Raw genomic sequence first — 26,928 nt, forward strand, 5'->3', positions numbered from 1 at the left:
TCACTTCTTATTTGCCTGTGCACCACTTTTGCACCCACATTTCCATTAATAAAACAGCATGCACCTACGATATAAAACCACAAACCAACACAAAATAGTGAAAAGTTCAGTGGATGGAGAATAAATTGATGCAAGTTCAGGTCCAGATTCCTACCCCAGCTTGCCTTGTTCAGGTCTTACACAAAAATTGCCTGCGTAAGGATGTTGCTTAGTTATCCTTTATCCAACTGGTATTTCTCACTTGAAATTGTATTCCCTAATTCAGTTTTCTTTTCTTTTTTAAATTCTGTGGCATTTATTACTATCAGAAATCCTTCATCTTATTTATCTGTTTTCCAATTGTCTCCTCTATTAGAATACAAAATCCACGGAGAGCAGAATTTGACATGATGACAATCGCATATAAGTACATCATCATGTAGCTCATGGCTTACCTGGGAATACTTTGTGCGAATGGTGTCCTCGTGACCATTGTAAATGTACACAGCTCCAGAATTCTGATTTTCTAAAGGTGAACCGATGATCACATCATTAAAGCCATCCATGTTGATGTCTGACAAAGCTGCAATTGCGGAACCAAACCTAGCGTTTTCAAAGCCCTTGGGGCCTTCTAGAAATTGGTGTTGATTCAAAATGCCCTTGCAAAGAGAATAAAGGATGATTAAAGCAAATCTCACAACATGTGTAATTAAAATTCACAGCAGCTGATGTCCAAAACAAAATGTTACTTATAAGTAATATCTTGAATTAGAATTCAAAATTTTCTATTTATGATGACAATGATAAATAAAAACTTTAATAAGTAAAATCACTGCATATTTGCTCATAAACTGAGATTAAAAGAGGTATTTCTCTTTAGCTGAACAACCTAAAAAAAGTATTCATTCCTTTTTCTCCTTTTCCTCTCATATTAAGATCTTCACCTGTTTCCAAATTTTTAATTTAAAACATTCTGATGAAAAATCTAATGTCTGGGATGAAATTAAGGTAGATGCAAAACAAAATAAAATATGATGATTTAGGTTATACTTAAAAGTCACAAAACAGTGGCATAATTATAATGGGATAGGAAGTGGAAAGTGAAATAGTTAATATTCCATTGTAAGAAACACTAAGTAATTCTGCCCAGTGGAAAAGACATTTCCTTGTAAACGACACAGTTTTTCCTTAAGATTTTGTAATCAACTAAGGAAATATTTCATGACTTCACAAGAAAGTCATGCTCCTCAACCATGAAACTGGGTCAGTGTTGTTTTTTCTTCTATTGTAATCTCACGGAAATGAATTTGCTACTGAGTTTGATAACATATTAAGAGATTTTTACATCTTCAACAATTAATGAAATAGTTCAGAATATTTGAAAAGCAAGGAACATTTTAAAAATTGTGGATTTATTAAATCTTCAAATAAGTAGATGTGCACTTCCCTTATTGTATGTACAATGATACACTCTGATTATATAGGTATAATCAGAATTATTTACATTGCTTCTATGAAAGGGTTAATTTTTACATTAATCTAAATAAATGAGCTAGGATAAACTATCACAACAACAAAGCATAATCTTGACCATGTTAACTTCAGTTTCTCTTTTTCTCTCCATACTTGTCTAATTTTCCATGCCAAACTGTGCCTTTAATTTTCTTCCTGATTTCACTGAGTCCACTATACCTCTATGCATGCATTTAGAGAGTTCAGTCTGCAATTTGGAAAAATTGTGCTTTTTTATGTCAGATTGAACTAAATTTTATGTGCAAGGATTTGAAAATCTAAGAGTTGGACATACACCTAAATGTTTCACTAAGCAATGGAATTTCCTGACAAACTTATGTAGAAAGCATCTAAGATTCTATGGAGTTTTCTAAAGTGGCTAGTACTATTTCTCTTTACTGCAAGTTGATAACAAAATAGCACTGTTCTGTTATTATTATCTTTTCATAAAAAAATGAATGAAGTGGGCTGGGGATGTAACTCAGTGGTAGTGTGCATGTCTAGCAAGTATGAGGCCCTGGGTTCAATCCCCAGGAGTGAAAAAGATGGAAAGAATCCTTAAGTTTGTGGATAGGCAGAATTAGTATTATCAAAATGGCCATATCATGAAAAGCATTACAAAGAGTCAGTGCAATCCTTCAAAATACCAATAATATTCTTCACAGAACTAGAAAAAACAATTCTAAAATCCATTCAGAAAATAAGAGACCCCAAATAGCAAAGCAATTCTGAATAAGAATGAAGCTTATAGCATTACAATACAGGACTTCAAATTATACTATAGAGGTATAGTAACAAAAACAGTATGGTATTTTGGCACCAAAACAGAGAGGAAGACAAATGTAATAGAATAGAAGACACAGAGAAAAATCCACATAGATAGAGTCTTCTGATATTTGACAAGGTGCCAAAAACACATGCTGGAGAAAATATAGCCTTTTTAAAAAAAATACAAATGGTGCTGAGAAAACTGGTAGAAGAATGAATATGTAGAAGAATGAATCTCGATTCCTATCCCTCTCCCTGCACAAAAGCTGACTCAAGGTGGATCAGAGACCTAGGAATTAGAACAGAACTCTGAAACTGCTAGAAGACAATGTAGAGCCAACACTAACTACATCGTGGTGGCACAGGCACCAACTTCCTTAATAAGACTCTTAAAGTGCAAAAAGTAAAACCAAGAATTGATAAATAGGATGGTATCAAATAAAAAAACTTCTGTGCAGCAAAGGAAATAATAAAGAACATATAGAGAGGACCTACAGAATGGGAAAGATCTTTGCCACCTACTTCTCAGACAAGGGATTAATATCCAGAATATATAAAGAACTAAAAAACCCCCACCAAAACCCTAAATAACCCAATTAATAAATGGGCAAGAGAACTAAGAGCCAGTTCTCAAAAGAATAAGCACAAATAGTCAACAAATATATCAATAAAAAGTTCAACACCTCTGGCAATCAGGGAAAGGCAAATTAAAAGTATATTGAGATGTCATCTCACTGTAGTCAGAATGGCAACTATCAAGAATACAAATAAAGATAAATGCTGGGAAGGATGTGGGGAAGATGTACATTCATACATTTTTGGTGGGACTGCAAATTAGTACAATCATTCTGGAAAGCATTATGGAGATGCCTTACAACTATAGAAATGGAACCACCATATGACCTAATTATTCCACTCCTTGCTATATATACAAAAGATCTAAAATCAGCATACTATAAGGATACAGCCACATCAATGTTTATGATGTTTTCAACTCATAATAGCCAAGTTATTCAACCAACCCAGATGCCCATCAACAGACAAACGGATAAAGGAACTGTGGTATTTATACATGATGTAGTTGTACTTAATCATAAAGAAGAATGAAATGGCATTTGCTTGTAAGTGGATGGAGGTGGAGAACATCATGCTATGTGAAATAAGCCAGACCCAGAAAATAAAGTGTCAAATGTTTTCTTTCATATGTGAAAGTTAGATAAAAATAAGGGCAAAAACAGGGGGTGGGTGGGAACCAGTGGAATTGAGGAAGGGGATTGAATCTGAGGGAGAACGTTTAGGAAAAGGGAGGAATTATGAAATGAAACTGACCAAAGTGAATTTCACCTTTATGTAATCTCTAATGCACTAATTTTAAAAACTACAAATAAATAGAATAAAGACCAGTAGAATAGAGGAAGGGAAAGAGAGGGTGGAGGAGGGGAAGGAAAGGAGAAGTACTGGGAAATGAATTGGAGAAAACTATATCCCATGTTTGTATTATTATGTCAAAATGATGCCAATATTATGTATATCTATAGTGCACTAATAAAAATGCATGAGATACTTGGAAAATGCACTAACATTTGTGTGTATATTTCAAAAATGATTTTAATTTATAATGACTTTATTTTTATAAGAGAAATGTTTCCAAAGACTTCTCATGTAAATTGGCATTAAACTCTAATTATGCCTTTTAACATGATTTTAAGGTCATTACTTAATGGTGACATCCTCAAAATTAATAAAATAAAAACCAAACTCGACATGCGAATCAATTATCGTCCAGTAATAACTTTTTTTTTCAAAATGCAGATTAACTTTTACTTGTCAGTACTAAAGCAAATTAAACTGCTTGTTTTAAGTTTACCTTTACAATAGTAAACAGGTAGACTCTTCCTTCCTCTTTCTTGAGGTCATTCATGTACATTGGTGCCCCGACCAAGAGCACATCTGTAATGGTGTCTTTATCCACGTCAACTGAACACAGCACACTACCAAAATAGGAGCCAATCTGGAGTAATAAAGCATATTAATCTTAGGATTTCTAGGATTCTTATACATTGAATATCACATTGAACTTTAATTAACATTTAAAATGCACAAAAATGGAGCTTTTACAACCTGAAAGATGCTAGAATATAAAGATGGAGAGCAGATTCCTTTCCTTCAGGTTAAATCACCATCTAGCTACTTGATTCTTAAACCTCAGGGTGCACAAGAATTGGTAAGGAAGTGTCTTTAAGACTTATTACTAAGCCTTCTGATGAAATGTCTGGAATGTGATCCAAATTTTTTTTTTTTAAATAAGCACCTCTGGTATTTCTAATGATGTTGAACCAAAGGCCACATTTATAAGAGAAATCCTTAGTAACTATGTAAAGGGTGCTGTAGAGAAAGGTAAGAGTAGAAGCAAGAGGAATAAATAATTATACTTCCATAAAAAATATACTGTAATATGGGCAAGTCCCAAAGGTTGAGTGATTGGAGTACCTGGACGTCAGGAAGGCTTAGAAGGATAAAGCATTATTTGAATTGCATCTTAAGGACTTTCCAGGTGAAGAGAAATGGGGAAGCATGAATGACATAAATATCCATGGTTGGTCTGGGACAGCTGAGTAGCTGCCAGATTGACTAGTATAGGAGGGCTGGGTGGAGATACAGTGAAAAAATAGAGGCTGGGAATTTGGATATTCATCCCACTCAGCCATATTCATTGTATGCCTAAGCAAAAACCTCTTTAAGGATTAGAAATTAATAAAAACAGATTGCTTCCATAACATTTTCTTTAAAATATTCAACACCCTTCTTTTAAAAATACTAAAGAGGATGAAAGAGTGTGTGATTATAGCTAGGCTGTGGCCCAGGAAGTCAAGAACTCAGGTCTTCTTACTCTTTTTTGTGGTACTAGGGATTGAACCCAAGGGTGCTTAACCACTGAGCCACATCCCCTGGTATTTTTTTTATATTTTTATTTAGAGACAGGGTCTTGCTGAGTTGCTTAGGGCTTCACTAAATTAATGAGGCTGGGACTCATAATTGGCCTGCCTTAGCCTTGTGAGCTGCCAGGATTACACGCGAGAGCCATCATGCCCAGCAGGTCTTCTTATTCTTAGAAAATCCACAGCAACAGCAAAATCAGAATTACTTCCAGAGAACAGAAGTCTGTGGTTAGTTTCTCTGTCTCAAGGAAGGAAATCACTTTCTGTTGTTTGCTGGGGTTCAGGGATGTACATTTCACATATGGCCAGGACCAGAGGGCAGAACTGAAACAGGAGCCCATAAGCTGGCCTTTGCTCCTGCATGACACCAGGATTCTGCTTAGGGTTCAATAACCAAATGACCACCCACAAACAGAAAATGGAAGAGAGTTGTTTGACCTTTTAGGAACATGAAGGCCAACAGGACACCTCGACAGGCTCGGGTGCCGCTCAGTTTCTATTATAACCTACTGTTCCTGTGTTACCATTTCTCCTCCAGACTCTTGGCTCCTCATGTGGCTTTGTTCACAAAACATAGTGCCTGCCACCATGACTAAACAACAGCCACCTAGTGTTCATGTGGGCAGTCAGAACAATGGACTGGGATATTACTAAACATCACAAGCTTTGAGGCCAGTTAAGATTGAGTTGTGAAAGTAACTTAATACCATTAAAATTGTGTTTTCTTAAAAATCCGGCTAAACTCTCAGTAACCTATCAAAGTGGAGAGCAGATGTTCTAGTATTACTGTGAAAATGTAAGGAATGTACAAAATTAAGATCACAGAGCCAAATGCAGAGGAGGCACTCGATAAATGTTAGCTCTCATTTCTACCTGCCCAATTCCCTATGTACCCAGTTGTCCATAAAATTATTTTCACCTGATAAACAATGATATTTACCTGGTCCCCTCTGTGAGCCTGGATAATTGTGACATTGCCATTCTCATTAACAGTGTACAGAACTATCTGGCCAGTGTAATTTGCTCTAGGAGCACCAGCAACAAAGTGGACATTTTTTTCAGTAGAAATTGCAGCCACAGAATAACCTAGGAGAGAAGGAAACACAGGGTGTCAATGGATATCTCAGCCAGATAAGGCTTGCCCAGTTAGTAGAGATAATCAGAGATCCTTTACTTTAGATATGGAGCACAGTTCCCCATGCACCTAGGTATGTCACCAAGGACACATCTTTCTATTTCTAAGATGAACTGCTCTTGCCCTTCCACTTTTCACACTATCCAGCATAGACCCATGGGTCTCTCTCCATCTACAAACCTGGCTCTAGATTCCAGGTTGTCCTCATCGGCAACCTATGAATGTGGCACTCAACAAATATGCCTTGAATGAATGAGCGAATGGAGTTAAAAAGTAATGTCACACAGAGGAAAGGCCACAGGCCACAGGAGTTAGACAGTTCTAGATACAAACTGTGGATTTGACACTTACTAGGTTGTTTAGGATCTCTAAGGATCCTAGAGGTAAAATGGCTCTCATGTGGTTGTTAGAAGGATTTAAATGTTTATATAGATAGAATAGCCATCCCAGGAACTGCCCCATAGTAGGTCCTCTAAATCAGTGGTTGTTTATCATAAGAAAAAAAACAGAAAACTCTAAAACAGTATAAAACTACCACTTAGTGTATTGGCTTTTAGAAACTATTTCTATTTTATTTTATTTATTTAATTTTGATATTGGGGATTGAACTTGGAGGCATTTAACCATGGAGCCACATACCCAGCCCTTTTTTGTATTTTATTAGACATAGGGTCTTGCTAAGTTGCTTAGGGCCTCTATAAGTTGCTGAGGCTGGCTTTGAACTGGTGATCCTTCTGCTTCAGCCTCCCAAGCCCCTGTGTGCACCACTGCACCCGACCACTATTTCTATTTTTGAGAGACATGATCATATTCCAGGAATTACAATTGATTAAACAGTCATAGGGATGGGAGTGCAAAGCAAATGTTTTATTAAGCAATTGTGAATTAAAGCCGGATTGGCAAAGAGGCAACATATGTATGAACAACAAATATGATGGCATTTCAGAGGCTTTGCTGAACTGACTGACCCTAAGATTCAACAAGAAGCTAGTTTAAAGGACAGGAACTTCAGTCTGCTGAGCCAAATGCTTCTATGCCTTACCTAAATATGAACTGTGATTTCTATCCTGCAGAATCTGGTCAAAGGCTTGTTTAGGAAAGATTGAATATCCATGAGATGTCCCCCGGACAATAGTCCCACTCCAGTCAAAAGCTCCAACTGCTCCTAGCATCAGAATATCCTAAAGTAATTGAAAGTTGAAGATCATTAAACAAATCACATATAATGCATGAGAAGGCAGGGTAGGGGAAATATTGAAATAAGCTATTTATATTTAAGAAAAATAAATGCAATGAAAGGAAATATATATTAATGTATCTTGATATATCTCAAAATTGTTTTCATAAATTTGCACTGGAGAACAAATCTTATCATGGTTTATCTTATTTTGGGCCCTACTTTTGACATGTTACATAGATAAATTTTTTGTAATAAGCTCTGGTATAAAACAGGTACGTAGTCATCTTAAAATATCCACTCAAAACACACACATTTGCCAGTGCTGAGTCCTTATGAGCCTATAAAAAGGCATTATAGTAGAATGTCAGTCCCACATATTCATAGGAAAAGCTCACAACTGGAAATGAATCATGCTTGAGTCACAGAGTGCTGACCCGAGAGGAGAAAGAGCATGCTCCTGCTGTCTCAGGCATGTCCTGGGGTCACTTTTCTGACCTATTATTTTTAATTTTTCCTCTCTCTTTTTGATTCATTCTCAAATCCCCATATCCCATCTGTGGGATGACAGTACAGCTACAAAAGGCATCTGTAGCTGTGACAGTTCATCTATTGGAAGGAAAATTAGCATGGGCCAGCCCTGGGGAAGGGCAGAGGGGGACAGGCTACTGTGGATAGGATCAAGCTCAATTTGAATATCAAAAGCTATAAGTCACTACTGAAGGCAGGTTTCATCAACACGGGAAACTTGATATTTAAGTTTTTGGCCTTAGATCTTAGAAAACATCAAAGGTATGATTCCGGATCATAAAATAGTAGCCAGGGAAACAATGTGTGCCATTTTGAGGATTAGAGTGTGTGAAATGATGTGAATGAATGTAGTATTAGGGACTCTGATCAGGACTCTGATGAGCATGGACGGGTTTACAGAATTGTTATAGAATTCTCTGTGTATAGATTCATTTGTATTTATTTCTATGGGAAATATTAATAACTTTCAGCATCTCTAAGATTTGGTGCCCCAGAAACAGTCCACACTTTCTATTCTAGACATACAAGGAGCTGTTCTTGGTCCTTGGTCTGCCCCTGAGTTCACACTGTATCCTGACTATTTCTCAGGGTGTCACATATTTTTTCCCCTTTCACTACCTACTCATATCCTAGATAGAATTAGAGTAGAGGCTTGAAGGCAGATGCTTCTGAGAAAGAAGACTGGGCTTCTCTGAGCTAAGAAAACACTGGTGTATTCCAATCTTCTCTCACGTCTTTCCTAAACTTTTTCAACTATTTTCTGTCTCTGCTCTTAGAGAAAAATACTATTGCAACTCGGAATTTGTTAATTGGTTGAAAGGACATTCCTGTAGGGATAATATCTCACATTAATATAGGGCTTGAGCCCTGGAGCAGTGAAAGTCTTCTTTGCATATTATCTCTCTTCCTCCCCATAGAAAATCCCTTTGAAATAGGGAAGGGGAGGCATTGTTAATCTTCATTTTTGAGGTGATAAAGTAGCAACACAAAGAAGCTAAGGAGCATGGCTAGGAACCAGAACTATCGGTCTCTAGATGGTTGTTTTTTCTACTTCATGTATAAGTTATTGAGTCTGAAAGCATAGGGGTGAATGGCAGTATGGCTTGAAGTTATCTATATACACACATTTTGAGGAGAGTAATCCGCGCTGAATCCTACTTGTGACATTTCCATCTGGAAGTTGTCTCCTCCTTGAACAGTACCTGGGAAATAATCAGTTTCAAAATTGTATTACTATCAGCTAGTAATGAAAAAAATTTTTTAAAAACTGACTTCAGGGACTGGGGTTGTGGCTCAGTGGTAGAGCGTTTGCCTAGCATGTGCGAGGGACTGGGTTCGATTCCCTTTTAAATCAAGTTTTCAAACATAAGTATACATGCATCTCTCTCTCTCTCTCTCTCTCTCTCTGTGTGTGTGTGTGTGTGTGTGTGTGTCTCTCTCTCTCTCTCACACATACACACATACCCACACACTCATATACAACATTCACCCAAAAATAAAGAGCTGGAAGATCCTGGAAAAAGAAAATGACTAAGAAAGTGTTCTAACAGATTATGAAAATCTATAATACCTCCAAAGTAGGGTTCATAGTTGGTTTTAACTTAAGATTAATGCATTTAATGACATGCCTACAAAGTTCCTGGTATTAAAGACCCTTCCATAAAGGAAGGGTATGAGGCAAGGTTAAAATTAAAGTCAGTTTTTTAAAAAATATTTTTTAATTGTCAATGGACCTTCATTTTATTTATTTATATGTGGCACTGAGAATTGAACCCACTGCCTCACACATGCTAGGCAAGTGCTCTACCACTAAGCCACAACCCCAGTCCTGATGTCAGTTTTTTTTTTTTTTAAGTTTTCATTACTAGTTGAAAAACTAACTGAATTTTTAACTTTTAAGTATTTCTCTCAATAAATGCACACATATCTCAGATGCAGTTGGATGAGCTAGTTAATTGACCAGTGGTGAAGATTCTGCTGAGAGATATTTGGGTTAGCTACCAGAAACCAGGATTAAATATTGAGGAGGAATTTTACCAAGGAGGAAGTTGTTCATCTGTGGTGCTTGGCCCTGTCACTAGCACCAAACCATTGCTCATTTTCCATGTGTTAAGATCAAGATGGCTCCATTTCACTAATATTCACAAAAAGGAAGCTAAATTCCCGACTAACATTTTAATAAAGAGAAGAAACTATACTATATAACCTAGTGTTGTTTAGAAGAAGTAATGATTTACACAGAATGAGCAGAGGTAATTTTTAATAAAATAGAACAGTGCTCTTCAAAAAGTCTGTAGTAGCAGATAATGTACAAAATCATTTCTGGTTAGCTTTTAGATTACATTGTGGTCATTCTTATTCATGCCACTGCAAATGCACAAAATTATCAGCACGGACAGCTTAGTAATTTTGTATTTCAGGGAACATGAGATTTTGATGATGACTAGTCACTTAGAAGCACCATAGGATATTTAAGAATCAGTTTTTGATTAGGAATTTCCAGTAAATAATTTTTGATTAGGAATTTCCAGTAAATAATCAGGAGATCAAGATGTAAATATAGAAATGAACTTTTAATTTATACAATCCCCTTGGATGCAGATTTGGAGGTAGTTCCTGATATGTAACTGATCACTAAAATACCCTTTTTAAAAGAATTTTTAAATTTATTCTAATTAGTTTTACATGACAATAGAATGCATTTATGAACTTTGATATACATAGATGGGTATAATTTCTCATTTTTCTGAGTGTACATGTTGTAGAATCATATTGTTCATGCAGTTAAATATATACATAAAGTAATGATACCTGTTTTGTTCTACTATCCTTGCTATTCCTACCTCTCCTTCCCTTAAAATACCATTTTTATTGCAGAGAGTTGTGTTAACCATCTGGAACCAGGTGATTTGGGTAGTGTGGAACTCTTTACGAAATTTAAAGTGTGTTCTAATCTTCCACACAGTGAGTGCCTGGATATGTGATATTTCTACACTGACCAGACTTTTTAAGTCCACATAAGTAAATTATTTTAGATCTGATAAGTAAAATGTTTCTTCAAAAATTATACAATATCATATAAAAAGATAAAACTATTCAGGAATTTAATAGATATTGCTATTTTTTCATCAATTTATCATCTTATCAACAATGTATGAGCTTCTTTACTTCTCAATAATCTCTGTAATAGTAAACATTATTGTGCACATTTAGGTAAAATATAAAACTGATAGAAATTTTATTTTTAAATAATTACTGAAGTTGGGAATATTATGTTTATGAGTCATTTATATTCTATCCTTTATAAAGTACTTATTCATATTTGTAAATTTTTCTTACTGATGTATAGAAGCTTTTTTCTACAAAACTATACTAATTGACATTAATAATGCAAATGTGTGTATACAATAAAAATTTCAAAAAGTTTTGGAAGAAAATTCTTAAAAGGAGCTCTTTTACCTTCAATGCCGAAAATTTGTTCTCCTAATGTCCCGGCCTTTTCCAGAAGAGCTGCTTCATCAGACACATTGAAAAAGTATCTTTCTGTTGGAACACTAGCAATGGCTTTGATTTCTTTTATTAAATTTTTAGTATCAAGGGCATTTCTGTTTAAATACCCAAGAACCTTGAAAATAGAGGAAGAAGGAAAAAAGTCATTCCCGTTGTTCTCCATGTTTCCTGTTAACACCTTCTAGCCTACTTCCCAACACCAAAGACCTTCTGAAGAAGTAAATCAAGCAACATTTCTACACCCATTTATTTAGTCGACAAGACTGAAAATAGCAAGGAGCAGAGAGACAGTAAAAACTTTTTTAAATAATAAACTTTGAACAGTCAATAAGAAAATGCTGGTATAAAGGAACATTTATCCATCAACTACAAAACACATGAAAAGAAAAGCCACCTACTGCTATGCCAAATCTCAGTATATTGTCGTTGTTGCATTGCTCAATCACATCCTTCAGCATTGAACCATCATGGGACTCCCCATCAGTCACAACCACCATTACTTTGGTAGCTCTTGGTCGTCCACCGGAAGCTGCTGAATAAGCAAAATCTCTGTGGCCGATAAAATTAAAGACTCGTTATCAAAAGATGAAGTTAATATGTAGATCTCTGGTTTAAAATTAAAATCCAGCCTATATGTATTTCAAATAATTTATTCAGTTCATTGATATTTTTTCAATTTTAATCCATTAACCCTTTTCTTTGTATTTTTCATATTTGACATGGTATTTTACAGACTACTCATGTATAAAGCTTTTTTTTTTTTTCTGGTACTAGAAATTGATTCAACTCAGAGGCACTCAACCACTGAGCCACATCCCCAGCCCTATTTTGTATTTTATTTAGAGACAGGGTCTCACTGAGTTGCTTACTGCCTCTCTTTTGCTAAGGCTGGCTTTAATCTTGAGATCCTCCTGTCTCAGCCTCCTGAGCTGCTGGGATTACAGGTGTGCATCATGGCACCCAACTAAATCACTCAGCTTCTATAATTGTTTAAAATGGTTCCATTTTCTTAGATTTAAATTTTTGGTCAACCTGAAATCTATTTTGATGCAAGGAGCAAGGCAGGTTTTTAGCTTTATTTTGTTTTTAGGTGATTAACCTAAAAACAATAACCTATTTCTCTCTGTCAAATGGACCATCTTGTTACACATTTTTTTTTCTACATAATTTTACCTACTCCTTTGGATAAACTACCATTTATCTAATGATACTTTAACACCTGTATCTGTCCTCAATTCATCTCTTCCATCTTCAAATTTACATATTCAATGTGTGCTGCATATTTTTACCTGAATGTGTAAGAAGTTCTTCAAGTTCTTGATATTTTAAAATGAAGCATATCATTTTATTTCCTAAAATATTTTGTGTACTCTATTTTATAGAATATAAAAAAGTAGAAAACTGTTCCATAGTTTTCAGCTAGATAAATTTGAATTACAGTTTTTCACATCCAAACTTTTTGAGTGAAGTATATCTTCTAGGACATAGTCTAGATCACAAGTATGAGTGAAGATTTTAAGAAGAGAAACTGGGCCTTGTTTAGTTTTGATGACCTGCAATGCCTGTGACAATACATTGCAATGACAGACAGTGAAATAAGGTGAAGGAAACAGGACAGCACTTAATGCAAAAAAGTGCCAAAATTCTATTCAGTGTTTTAAAGAAAGAGAGAGAGGGAAAGAGAGAGACAGAGACAGAGAGAGAAAGAGGAGAGAAACAGAGCTAATTACATTTTGGGTGGTACAGGAAACTGGGTGATTCTCCTGGCAACAGGAGAATTAAATTCTCATAGCTCGAGAAATAATGGTGGCACAGGGAAGAAAACCCAAGTTTTGAAAAGATGATTAAAACTGTACAAGTTTCATCTGAGTAGACAGTGACCATTATCTTGGAGAGGAAAGTTTTTCAGGGCCCCGGATGCCTACCATGGAAAAGTGCCACACCTCTATTTCGTGATGAAAACAGGGACCCTCGGCAGTTTCTAACTCTAACGAGGCCATTTTGTATCAACCAAGTTCTTCCCCTCAGTCTGGATCAGAAAAGGCACTTGACCTTATGGCAGCTGACCCTATTGACTGGCCAGCAGTTGACGAGATGACCTGGCCCTACAGGACATCTTAATAGAGACAAGAAAGATTAAACCCATCAATCATATCTTCCCTTATAGGGAATCTGATTTTGAGATAGATACAGAGAGTCACCCACTACTAGAAGCAGCAACTAAAATATACACACAGAGAGGGGGAAAAAAAAGAGAGAAGAAAAGAAAAGAAAGGACAGATGTAATGGGAAGTGCAGAAATAGAAATGACAGGATGTGGTGACTGACCAGACGTTTGATCTAAGAAGGAATAGAAATACAGAAAAACATCAAGTTTTTGAGTGACTGAGCAAATAGACTGTGACATGAATCAAAAAGACAGCGTCATGAGGAGTTCTGGGGAAGGAATGACCAATTTAGCACATGCTGAATTTGATAAGTGAGTTGACACTCCAAATAAAGGTATTCAGCATCAGCCTGATGCCCATGTGGCTTTGGGAGGAAAATTCAGGAATTACTGCTCAGCAGTGGGGTGACATCAAGAGAGCTGATGCTGACACCACAGGAGGGGACGCAATTCCTAAGAGGAAGGGCTATACGGAAGGAAGGGCTCTGTTTAAAGAAGAAAAATAAGCCAGTGACTAGGCAAAAGTTGTTCTCAAAAAGTTGTCAGGGATCCAGATTTTGGCCATGTCATGACAAGTGTTTCAGAACAGTAGAGTAGGTTCATCCTTATCACATGCTCAAGGGAATCCAAGAGGATGAGGCTTGAGGGGTGGCTTAGAGGCCTGCATAGCTAGGGGAAGAGCTAGGTTTCAAGAAAGTGGAAGGAGAGGGTACAGACCCTGTTTAAATGGAATTCTGGTATCAGGAAGAAGCTATGCACAAGATGAAAAGGCAGGAAGGAGGCTTAAGGAAAGGCACGGGTATTGTTCTCATTTTTTTTTTTTTTTTAACAACAGGGCAGTACTTAGGATTTTTGTAAAGGAATCTGATTAAATCAGTAAAGGTGAAGGTCATGGACCTGGAAAAATATAGAAACTGACATAAGAATGAGAAAAACACTGCATAGTGTAAAACCCACACTTCCCACAGATTATATATATATATATAATGAACCATGTGATTTGGTTCATATGTTTAAGATTCTACAGCTCTTGTTAATTTGCATGAAGTGCTTCATAAACTTAATTAGTAAAAATTTATGATAAATATTAACAAATAATGATGCTGGCATTTTAAGCTAAGATCTTGTTTCATTTAATTCATGAAAAATTATAAAATAAAAATTTAATTGTTGCAAAATTTAAAATTTAATAATAAAATAAAATTTAATAACAGAATAAAAATTTAAATGAAAATTTAATTAATGAAAAATCATCTTATAAAAATCCCAGAATTGAGCTGGGCCCGATGGTGCATGCTTGTAATCCCAGTGGCTCGGGAAGCTGAGGCAGGAGGATTGGAAGTTCAAAGTCAGCCTCAGCAAAATCAAGGCGCCAAGCAACTCAGTGAGAACCTATTTCTAAAATAGGGCTTGGGATGTGGCTCAGTGATCAAATGCCCTTGAGTTCAATCCTTGGTACCAGAAAAAAAAAAAATCTCAGAATCAAAGATTTTAACCTTATTTTCTAAGTGTCTTCTCAAAGTACTCAAATTATAGAATGTGGAGACTTTTGTTTATTAGCCCGATTTAAGTGTGGGTTCCAGACATATTACTTTTCTTTTGTCTTTTATTTCCTTTTTCTTACTTCTCAGCACTTTTATATTGTCAGAATAGTGGTGTTTTGGCAATAAAACTTACCTTGCAAACTGAATTGCTTTGAAGGTGTTTGTGAGGTCCCCACCATACTGGGATGTCTGGGATGTTGCTGCAATCATTTCATCTTTGGTCACAAAAGTATTCAGGTTAAACACAACTCTTGGATTGTTGGCATATTGAATTAACCCCACCTTCAAAAGAGCAGAATTTTATTAATGGACTGTCATCACATAATAAACAATTTCTATATGACCAGTATAATAAAAGTAAAAAATACATTTAGACATGTATCCGTGGCTTAAGGGAACCACTTCAAATTTTTTTCTTGGCAGTTATTTTTCTTTGGATGGAATGATGTCTGTGTATAACAGTCGTACGGATTGCCAAGCAACAGAATGTGCTGTGGATTATGACTTGGTTATCTAGATTTAACCATTATGGGGAGCCACTCTGAATGACCATGCCTTCCAGTCCTGGAGCAGGAGGCTCTAGAGCCAATCACCATATTTCATAGTGACTTGAGCTTTGTCCCAGCTTGGATAGCAAGGCCTGGCTCCAGTGTATGCATCACCTGGGAGGGTTGAGCTACTCTCACCTATTCCTTTGTAGTCGTATCCCTTTGCCCTTTTGGGGATAGAATGTTCCATGGAACCTCCCCTTGTGTGTTCCCTATATAAGAATAAAGAATTCTGGTGGCTCTCTCTCTTTCTAAGGACCATAAGGTCACAGAGCCGTCTCTGGAATATTGAAAGGGGTATTTCTGTGTGGTTGCATGCTTTCTTTGTCGTTTCTTGAGTTATTGGAATAGTCAGATTTTGTGGACCCAGCATTAGGTCGCCAACTAGGACAGTTGGTGACAAACCATAAAGATTTTTAATGCATGACCCTATGCTATTAATATGGATGAATATTAGAATAATGTTAAAACAGGAAGATTAAAATAGATAGAAACAAACTTTGTAATTATCAGCAGACATAGACTTGCAAACAACTATAAGCAATCATAGACAAGGCAACACTACATCATTTGAGGATAATCATGCTATAAAAAAATCAGAGTTGAATACAAGATAAGTTAGTGTACCCCTAAGGTATGGAGTCAATTTAGATTTATTTACTGCACTGGATTTCAGTTTTGACACATATGGGGGAAAGTTGTTGGCTATGCATATGGAACAGAGAATTTTGGGCTGATTTCAAGGGAAAATACCATTAGGGAAATCTTATTGGAGAGAGATGAAAGAAAGGAGACTTCTGAACGAGATGTTTGGGGACATTCTTTTCAATCTTTGGGTTCAAGGAGGTCACACACTTCTATTAATGCCCTCATTTTCAGGCATTGGAATCACTATCTAAACTGAAAGATCGGGTTTTATGAACAAGAAATAGAAATCAGAGAAATAGGGATCAGTGGAAAGAGGCTCCCTGAAAGTCTCTCTGAGGTCATTATGTAAGGAAGATAGAAGGAGGGAGGCCTGGATTTCTGAGTTCAATCAGGGATTTTTTGCCTGGGAGAGGGGATGCTGGGCCCCATGAGCATGATGATAAATATATTCTTGGACCTCTTTCTTTAGGAAAAGGATGTATGGTTTGAAAGGAAGGGAAGGATAAAAAATAATGGAGGATTTCAAAGTCTGATGTGAGAGGTTGATGGTGGCACAGTAACCCTCTCGACAGCCCCAACATTCTAAGTGAGAATAGGGAAGGGGATTAAAACACATGTTGTATATTAGATCTTATAGAAAGGCCCAATTTCATTTGTGAGAAACGAGACTGGGTTATACCTCTCCTCGAGAGGAATAAGATTCATTGAGACTTTGAATGCATCTGAGGCAAGATGCATTCATATGAGACTTTGACAGTGTTTCTCTCCAGGAATCTGTGCTATACTTAGTCTAGGTTAACACAAATTTCTGGTAAAAGCTCACAGTGAAACTTCCAAGGTCTCAGCAGGCATTAATGTCCTCTTGGTGGTATAAAGTAACATCAATATTTTATAATGCTGCATAGGGAAGTGGAAAAGCAGATTTCAATAAAAACAGATGCAATGCCTATAGAGGAAAATATTTCAAAATTTTTACTAGATGTTGGATATTGGGGTATCAGATGCAACCCAAGAACATAACTGGTAACTATGTGAACAGCTCTCTGCTGGGGTTGGTTCACTGGGCTGTAAAAACTAGAATAAATGGCAGAGCCAAACAAAAATGAGGGGGAAAAAAGAAGAAAAAGAAAAAACAGAAATGAAACTTTTTTTGAACTCCTAGGATTAAGGGATAATCTTGCCTCAGCTTCCTGAGTAGCTGAAATTATAAGTAGCACTTTTAACATAAATGCTCTTCAGTCTCCTTACAAGATCATGGAACTTCTGCTCCTGAATTTGAGTTGCCTGTCCTGAGAAGATGTAAAAGCAAATTGAAAGCTTCTAAAGACATAGAGAGCTATATCAAAATATTGAAAAGATTTGGTCTTATGTTTCAAAAAAAAAATACTGGCTAGACTAGAAAACAATAAAAGAATATAAAATAAGAGATGGTAGAATTGCCCTTAGTGACTTATTTCTAAAATTTCCATAATTCAAAGAGTATACAGCAAGGAATAAACATAATAAATTCATTATTAATACAGACATGAAGAAATAAGACATATGCATGTATTCATAAACTCATGGGTTAGAGAGGTTAAAATAGGCCCCTGAAAGAGAATAAAATGTTACTTCCCAAAGTCTTGATACCTGTGTCACAAAACTCTAAGGTCAACAGCATTGGACAGAGTGATAGGGAGAAGAATAACTTACAGTAGTTCAAATTTCAATTAACTTTCAAGATTAACATTTAATGCATTTAATATGGAGATTTGGCAAATGCAAATATTAAGACTTCATATCTGTCATTTTTCTCTCATAAAGAAAGCTATGGGTTAGTTTACTGATATGCATACCTGTGTCTTCTTGGGGCCTATATCTAGGCCTTGCACAAATTTTTCCAAAAAATTCTTTACTGCATCCCATGGATAAATACTGTTTGATTCATCACACACAACCACAACATCTATTAAGGAAGGGCAGGCTAGAAAAGATGGAAGAAGCAGATTTCCATAGATAAGTCAAGTTTCATACCCATGTAAAAATTAGACTTATGGAGGGATTGGGTAGGACTTGATAACCTCCCCCCTCCTCTAAATGAAAAGCCTTGTTCATATCTTTCACACGTTTATAACTTACTCTGAACTGCAGGTGAGAAGCTGGCTGAGAGCTGAAAATCAGGACTGACGTCAGAACACATACCAGTTGTATAATACTGATTTCCACACTGCTGTGCCCACAGGGGACCACATGTCTTCAAAGAAATGAGAAAATGATAAATGGAAACACATGGAAAATGCTAACCTTCTACTGCCCCATTTGGGAACTAAGGAATTGTTTCTATTCTTTTCCAAGATTCTGGGGATTTTCAGTTCTTTAACAGATGAAAAACTGGAGAGGGCAGAAGTGATGGAGAAGAAAGAGGCAGACCTTCTGTGTCCAGTGGCAGCTCAGTAAGAAGAAGAATTATTGGTACTGTCAGGGGCAGGTGTCAGTGAAGGGGAGCCCAAGAGGTCCCCCAACTATGCTAGAGAACACCCAGAATCAGTAGTGCAAAGTTGATTTTTTATGTCTCAGTTACTTGGGCCTCATCTATAAAATTAGCATAACCTTATCTCTTGTCGAGATTGTTTGAAGAGTATGGTCTGCAGATTTAAAACACTTTACAGTGCAGGGAAACAGCAAGCACTCTGTACCTGTTGGCTAGCATCTTTAGTGTGAATGATGGATCATCAATTTACTCCTATCCCTTCCAATCAGACTACAGAAACCATAAGGCCAAGTGCCTCTGAGAGCCAGATGGAACCCTGGAGGAGTGGCTGGGCCAGGTAGAGACAACTGAAACAAACCATGAAGAACCTATTTCTTATATCCAGGGACAGGCTAGCTACTGTGTCCTCCCATCATTGCTGTGAAAGAGAGTTTTCTGTTTTCCTGAGAGTCATAGAGGGAAATTTTTGCATGAAAATTCACAATTTAAAAAAACACCCTGTTAACCAAACACAAATGAGGTTTAAGGACTGAAAGGTGATTTTTTTTTCCCTTTGCTCTTAAGTATTTATTTACTTTTAGATCTTCCAAATTCCTTATTTCCATTTTCTAATTTATCTTGTCACCAAAGCTGACTGACACTTGTCTCCTTGCCCTTATCATCCACATTTCAGTTCCTAAAATCTCCATCAACAGAATCCCCATTCTCTCCTTTGCATCAGACCTTTAATAAATGACAGGAACTTCTGATTCAATCATGATTAGAGCATATGGGAAACATTATGTTAAATAATATTAAAATCAGCAGATGAAAAAGGAGAAAAGAAGAAATGAGAAGTGTAGCCAAGATCCTAAAATTTTTTACAAAATTTAGTATTATGTAAAGCTGTGGGTGATATGTAAAGTTTATGCAAAGTGTTGATCTTATGGGAGGATCATTTATTAAAACTGAACAGAAAAGTGTGGACTTGAAGAAGCAATTGGAAAAACAAAAGGAAATTTATTTGACCCAGTTTAACTGTTCGTAGCATAATAGAAGCAGCTGTGGTCATATTTCATGCTCAATGAATAAGGCATAGTTTTCCTTCTATAAAACTGATTCATTTTGCCAACTTGTTAGAAAAAAAGTCATTATCAATGTTTCTGACTAATTTGTGAAATAACAGATACCAATTATTGATTCTTATCTGCATTCTAAAGCATTTTTTAAAAATCACCTTGCAAAATAGCTTATGATGTACTCAAGAACGGATTTTTTTTTTCTTTCATGAGCACTGGAAAACAGTATAAGAAGTTGAAATTAAAATATGCCAATTGTTAATGCCAGAACATTCTTGCTTTAAGCCCAGAATTTAAGAAGTTTAAAAAAAAAAGTGACTATCGTCAGTCAGTTTTTTTCCATGTAATTCTGAAGAGTTTCTTATAATTTTGACCTATCAGGTATATAAGAAAAACTTTGATCAATCTTGTCTCTCCCTTCTCTCTCCTCCTCTCTCTCTGCATCTCTGCATTGCTGGTTTTTACATTGACTGTTCGATTACTCTCAGATTATCTTTAACTTTTACTTTATCTGGAGTCAGAGATGAAAAATTTTTTAAAAAATTTGAAGCACATTCTATAATCCCTGATTCTCAATATGTTCCTCTTTCTGACTAACTCAACCTGAAAAACAAAGAAAAGAAACAAAAATATGAAAACAGCCATATGATAAAGATTTTAGAATATCATAAACCATGGAGATGCACTGCAATATTATTTATGTACAGTTGTAATACATTATTATAAGCAACATTTAATTTACTTAGTGGTAGCAAAGATGGTAGAGAACTAATATCTATCATTACAAATAGAATGACATTGTTCAAAATTGGTTACATTTTTAGAATAATACAAGTATAAAGCAGGCTTTTAAGTTAGCAAGTTATGGCATTAAAAATATTAATGTAAATTTAAATTAGGCTTTCAAAAACAACTTTAACTGGGCTAAGCAAGTAGGTTATCCTTATATGAGAAAGCAGAAATTTCAAATAAGATTGACTTTTTATTTTCCTTTCTACTTTTTTTGTATGTGTTATTTTAAATTTTTATATAATTAAATATTCTCAACAATTTTCTATGATATTTCTTCATTAGTGCTAAGCTCAGAAATTCTCTCCTTCAAAAAATTCCCATTAAAGAAAATTTCCATTTTCTTCTAGTTTTTCTTTAATATCAACTCTTTAAAGTCACTTGATAGGTTTTTTTTTCCTTTGGTATATTAAAGTTATTAACTAGTTAGTTGTCATCAGACCACTTGTTAAAAAGACATTTAAAAAAATTTGGTAGTTGTAGATGGACAGGATGCCTTCTTTTTTGTTTGTTTGTTTATTGTAAAATATTTTATTAGGAGGTGATGGACCTTTATTTATATGAGGTGTTGAGGATTGAACTCAGTCACACATGCTAGCCAAGCACTCTACCACTGAGCCACAACCCAGATCCCTTATTTATTTATTTTTATGATGTGCTGAGGATCAAATCCAGTGCCTCATGTATGTTAGGCAATCACTCTGCCACTGAGCTACAGCCCCAGCCCTAAAATGACATTTTATTTTACTGATAAGTGATATTTTTCATAGCATTTTAGAAACCAAATAAGACATAAAATATGATAAAAAGTATACCATTCTTTAAATATTATCAGATAAGCCAACCAATAGTAAACGATTGAAAACAAAAATATTCATTAGCTTTGAAACCTACTCTCTGAATTAATAGCACTAAACTTGAAGGTTCTTTTAGAAAGCAGAAATGAGACGTGGGATTTTGATGTTATCATTGAGTACTTAAGCATATATACCAAGGGTAAGGAATCAAGGGGGGAAAATCCTTTTTAAAAAAAAAACAAAAACAAAAAACATCCTGTGATAATGGTTTTGTTGACTATCTAAGAGGTTCACACATCAACAGACTGTTATTTGCACTGGATATTCAAATAGCATAACTGATCCAAAAGCAAGCTCTGCTGTTTAAATCTGAAGACTTGACTTGATGGTGGGGGATGGTTAGAAGACACTGACTACAAACTTTTTCAAGAGGAAAGAGGATCTGAGAAGTAAATACTTACAAGAAACCCTCCAGTTCCCATGTTCCGTTTGAGGGTCAAGCCAAGGTTCATGTTGGTTTTTATCTCAGTAACATTTGGTATTCTTGTTGAAGCTTTTAGAGGGAAATAAATTTTTTAAAAAGTGATTAAATCTTTACATTTACTTAAGATTATTCAAAAAAGGCACACCCTTGTTTACATGTAGTATTGGATTTAGTATCATATGTCCAGAGTTTGTGTAATGAAGTGTAGGAAATGAGAATCCTTTGGAGCTCTGACAGCTTATTTTAGTGTGTGAGACTGAAGGCTATCAGGGAGGGCTTTTTAAATCCAACTGTTTTACAAACAATCTTCTGACTAAACAAAATACACTCGAGAATATCATTTGTTCATGCGCCAAGTCTACCTTTCCAAAGTCATATATATAAATATATTAATATATATTAATATAAATATATTAAATATATATAAAAATATATAAATATATTTATTTATTTTTTCTTTCTGGAAAGTTAAAATATCCTTAAAGTGTTATCAGAGAATGCCATTTGATAGAATTTGGCTCGAAGGAGTGGGTGAATTTTTAAAGAAAATCGTGAGACAGGTAAAATAACAAATGAATCTCTCTAACCTCTTCTCTCTGTCTGAACTAAGGCATTACCTGTTGGATCCAGTTTTGAAGTATTGAACTTTGCAATGGTCTATAATAATGTCCATTGCTTATGTTCTCCAATCTTGGCTAAGCCATCTTTACCACTTTCATTTAATCTTAGTTGGATTCTGTAGCCTCTATCCAGAGTGCGCTACTGAACCAAAGACACTCGAGGGAATTTGGGGTGACGCAAAAAGACTACGCAAACATGGAATATGTTATTCTGAGATTCAGGACGGTTTCCCCGGCTCCCGGCCTCAGGCTCCCACAAAGTGGGACAAGAGAAAGACACCAGAGGCTGATGAGAGAGAGAGGGGGCACGTTCTGAAGCTCACCTTTTATTGGGGGTGCTATTCCATGGAACATTCTATCCAAAAAAGGTCAAGGAGTAGGATTACAAAGGAATAGGTGGGTGTAACTCAACCCCACCTGGTGACCCCAACTCCTGGAGCCACACCTCATTATCCGAGCAGAGGTGAAGTCCAATGTATTGCGGGGTGCAATAACTTTCAGTACCCCTTTACTCAGGACTTAAAGGTGTGCATATAGCTTCTATCCAGAGCGGTTCCCGACAAGATTCTTTCCTTATTTCCCAGGTGACTGTTGCAAAGCCTCTCCTATCTTCTGGAGCCTCCAACTTCAAGCCCCATCCTGCCACTCTCAGTGAATAACCTGTCTACTACAGAGAGGAGGAATCACACCTGCAGGGTAACTTCCATTTTTCTTCATTCTTACACAGGATCATCCTAGAACTCCTACTTTCCCCCTCCTGCTTAGAGAAGAAAGCATTCTAAGACTCATTTCCCCAAGTACCATTTATCCCACTCAATTAACTATATTTCTAAATAATAATCATTTCCCTTTTGCTACCTCCTGACACTCTCCTACAAATAAGAGCATCTCTTTTTTACTCCAAGGATCTTTCAATCTTGCTATCCTGTAGAACTGCTTTTCCCAGTGATCCTTCTGTGATCACCTCCTGAAAAGCAGGTTAACTTTCACCTAGTCTTGGTCCACTACTCATCCATTCCTAAATTCTTTGTCTGTTTCTCCCCTTAGTGTTACTGGATTTATAGTCTAGGTGAAGGAGGCATACAAAATATAATTAATTTGCTGTAGTACAGAAAGAAAATAGTGGAATTTTTTGAATGTATATTTTTATGCTTTAAATGTATTTTTTAGGTAAATGTATTATTAAGATAAAATGTCAGTACATGTGTGTAGCTTGAAAGCATATTAAACATACACATCAGGGCTAAGTGTTCCAAAGTTAAGGGTAAAGGGTGATTGACACATTAAAGGTGATATACTTAAACTATTTAACTATATAATAAAATCTTTTAAAACTCATTAATAATGTATATATTTTGATTATTAAAAAATACAAGTATCACAAGTGTTCAAAATGCTTGGAGATCCTTGATCTTCACGAGCCACAACCTCCTTAAGTAAGCAGAAGGTGTTTCCTGAGTCCTCAGTCCTTTTTTACTTCTGAAGTATTGACACCACTGATACCCCTCCCACTTCGCTAGAGATATGTTCATTGAAGTCCCTACTATGTTCTATAAATTACACTAGAAATTAGATAAACACAGATGTGTAAGAAACCCACCCACCCTTGCTTCTCAATCTTACTTGAGAAACTTCTTTCCCTTGGTTTTCATAACACTTTATTTTCTCATTTCATCCCTTAATCCTCCAGGACAACTCTATGTTCCTCTGTGCTGTTTTTGTTGTTTTGATGCTGCTGCTAACACGATCATGATCAAATTGAGTGGCTTTTACTTGCTTCAGAAACTATTGTCTGGAAATATCAGTCATTTACATTTATTTTTTATTTATTTTTGGGGTGCTGGGGATTGAACCCAGGGCCTTGTGCATGTGAGGTAAGCACGAACTGAGCTATATTCCCAGCCCACTCATTTACTTTTGTAGCCTTGCATTTTCAATGTTTTTTTTTTTTAATATTAGAAAGCATCTGAGATACGGAGAGTTAAAACAACAAATAATTCCATATTGTGAGTTTTCTATTAGAATGCAATCACTTAGACATAAATAACAACAGGGTTTTTCTTGGAACCTCCCAACAACCCTAGAACTGATGTTGCCATACTGAATGGCTTGTTTTGGAAAGAAGAGGGAGAGAGATATGGAGAGTTTAGGATTATATTGCTGATTCCAAAAGTAATCAGCAATATAATCCTAAATATTGAAGGAAACTTGTCTATGGTCTGGGATAAATGATCCAGGAGGTGCTTGTACATTTTGGATGCATACTGTTAAATTAGGTCTTCAAACTGTTTTGGAAATTTGGATTCAGTTGGGCCTTACCTGACTGAAGAGATAAAGGTCTAAAGCTGCCCACTTTTCTTTAAGGCAGAACAATGATTGTTTTTGCTGTCATTTTTCAGTTGAGTCTATGATGAATATTTTTCTGTTTATGAAGAATAACTTTGCTAATTACAACTTACTTTGCAAATTCAGTTTTTCACAGGTAGCGGTGGACAGGTCAACAGGGCATTTGTACACATCTCCCATTCGGTTTTTAGGAAAACCACTCCAGGGTGAACCAACCAGTAACCTAGAAACAGGGTTTTGTTTTTCAGTAATCATAACACATTTATTTTCTTACAGATAAAACTGACCACAAATCAGTAAAAACAAAACAAAAATAAAACCACTTAATTTTAATTTTTATATCGATTCACGTTCGCTATAATTTGAGCTGCTTTCTTTCTTCTTAGCCACTCAAGATCCTTAATGAATGTGTGCAATATGGTTGCTTTAAGACTCACCTAAGAGGTCTCTCCTCAGGGGAGATCTCTAAGAGACACACAATGCAAGCCACAAAATGTGAGCACATAGGTCATTTCAAATTTTCTAGTAGTAGTATGATAATAGGATTTTTAAAAATCAAGTGAATTAATACTCTATTTTACTTAATCCAATATGTACATGTCACTATAAAAAATTATGAATGAGTTATTTTTTGTTCTTTTTTTCCCCTCTTGCTAAGTCTTTGATGTTCAGTGTGCATTCTCTACTTGGAGCATATCTCAATATGGACAAGTAACATTTAAATACCAAACAGCCACATGTGGTAGAAGCAGCCATATCAGTTAGCAGAGCTCTCAAGAATGAAATCATGTTAAAATCTAAGAGCAACAACTAACATTGATTGAGTTTTTATACACCCTAAGCTCTGTTGTATGTTAGCTGATTTAGGGAGCTAAGGAATTATCTAGGTGATTTCATGCTTATTTATAATGGGATATTTAGCAAAAACACAGAACAAATGTATCATGGGGGTCTACTCTAACAAAGTGTGTATATCTAGAATGCAGGATGAAGCTGGTGCTCACATCCTTCCTTTGGTTAGTTTCACTTCCTGCAGAGCTTCTCCAACTAGAGAGTAGTGTGTTTCCCTCCAGAAACCCCCACTTGATGTTTCTGACAACAGATAATTGGACAGAAAGAGCCCATGTAATATTTTGATATTTAGAAAACTATAACAGGTTAATTGTTCATTTAGTTACTAAGAAAGCATAATTTGCATCAATGTTTTTGTTTTTGTCAAAGCTGGGAAGAATTAGGTTATCTATGAAATTTAAATGCTTTCATGAGCCTTCTGAATAATTTGTCAGTAACATTTAAACATGTTCCCCATCCTAAGTGCTATAGAAGTTGTTTTTTTTTTTCAAAAAGCTAGTAAACCTGCTCAAAATACATGACAAGTAAAATATCATATGGATGAACTGAAAAATAAAACTTAGCTCCCTTGTGGAATACACTTTTAAATGGTCAAAGGATGCAAAACAAACAAACAAACAAAAAAGAACATTCAAGGGTGAGAGATAGCTTCAGTTTGGTCATAAGCTTCTTGCCTTGCTCATCTCATAAAATCACAGAACATTCTTGGATACTTCAATTCAATTAAATTCGAATAGGTTAGAACTGAAACATTTTTGTCTTCTGAGGAAACAATTTTGCATAATTTATCTATTAAAATATTACCCATGGTCAAGATTACAACAGTCCCAGGCATATAGTTTTAAGATTTTTGAGAAAGATAGAAATATTCATGCTGGATGTTATCAAATTTCCACATTCACTTTGGTGGAGGAAGGGACTCGGTGGCAGGGCTTGGAATGCATGTGTGAGCATATCTGGTGTTCTTCAAAGTCATGACCATTTGGAGAAAACCAGGAATCTCATAAAGTCTCTGCGCTGTGAAAACTCTTTTCCAGCAGCTCAGTATTCTTGC

At 35.8% G+C, this 26,928-nt stretch overlaps 1 protein-coding gene across 1 annotated transcript in view; it reads right to left on the reverse strand.

The window, feature by feature from the left end:
- Itga2 (integrin subunit alpha 2) overlaps positions 1-26,928 on the reverse strand; it is a 99,470-nt gene that overhangs the window by 29,592 nt on the left and 42,950 nt on the right. Inside the window, exons 3-14 of the mRNA XM_015497363.2 lie at positions 25,136-25,245; positions 22,034-22,125; positions 18,577-18,691; positions 18,294-18,421; positions 15,396-15,544; positions 11,950-12,100; positions 11,501-11,666; positions 9,167-9,243; positions 7,376-7,514; positions 6,139-6,284; positions 4,127-4,270; positions 435-638 (exon numbers count right to left, since the gene is read on the reverse strand). Of these exons, the coding sequence (XP_015352849.1) occupies positions 435-638; positions 4,127-4,270; positions 6,139-6,284; positions 7,376-7,514; positions 9,167-9,243; positions 11,501-11,666; positions 11,950-12,100; positions 15,396-15,544; positions 18,294-18,421; positions 18,577-18,691; positions 22,034-22,125; positions 25,136-25,245 (1,621 nt within the window). The remainder of the gene's footprint in view (positions 1-434; positions 639-4,126; positions 4,271-6,138; positions 6,285-7,375; positions 7,515-9,166; positions 9,244-11,500; positions 11,667-11,949; positions 12,101-15,395; positions 15,545-18,293; positions 18,422-18,576; positions 18,692-22,033; positions 22,126-25,135; positions 25,246-26,928) is intronic.

Source organism: Marmota marmota, unplaced genomic scaffold (assembly GCF_001458135.2).
Source record: "Marmota marmota marmota unplaced genomic scaffold, marMar, whole genome shotgun sequence".
Taxonomy (NCBI): domain Eukaryota; kingdom Metazoa; phylum Chordata; class Mammalia; order Rodentia; family Sciuridae; genus Marmota; species Marmota marmota.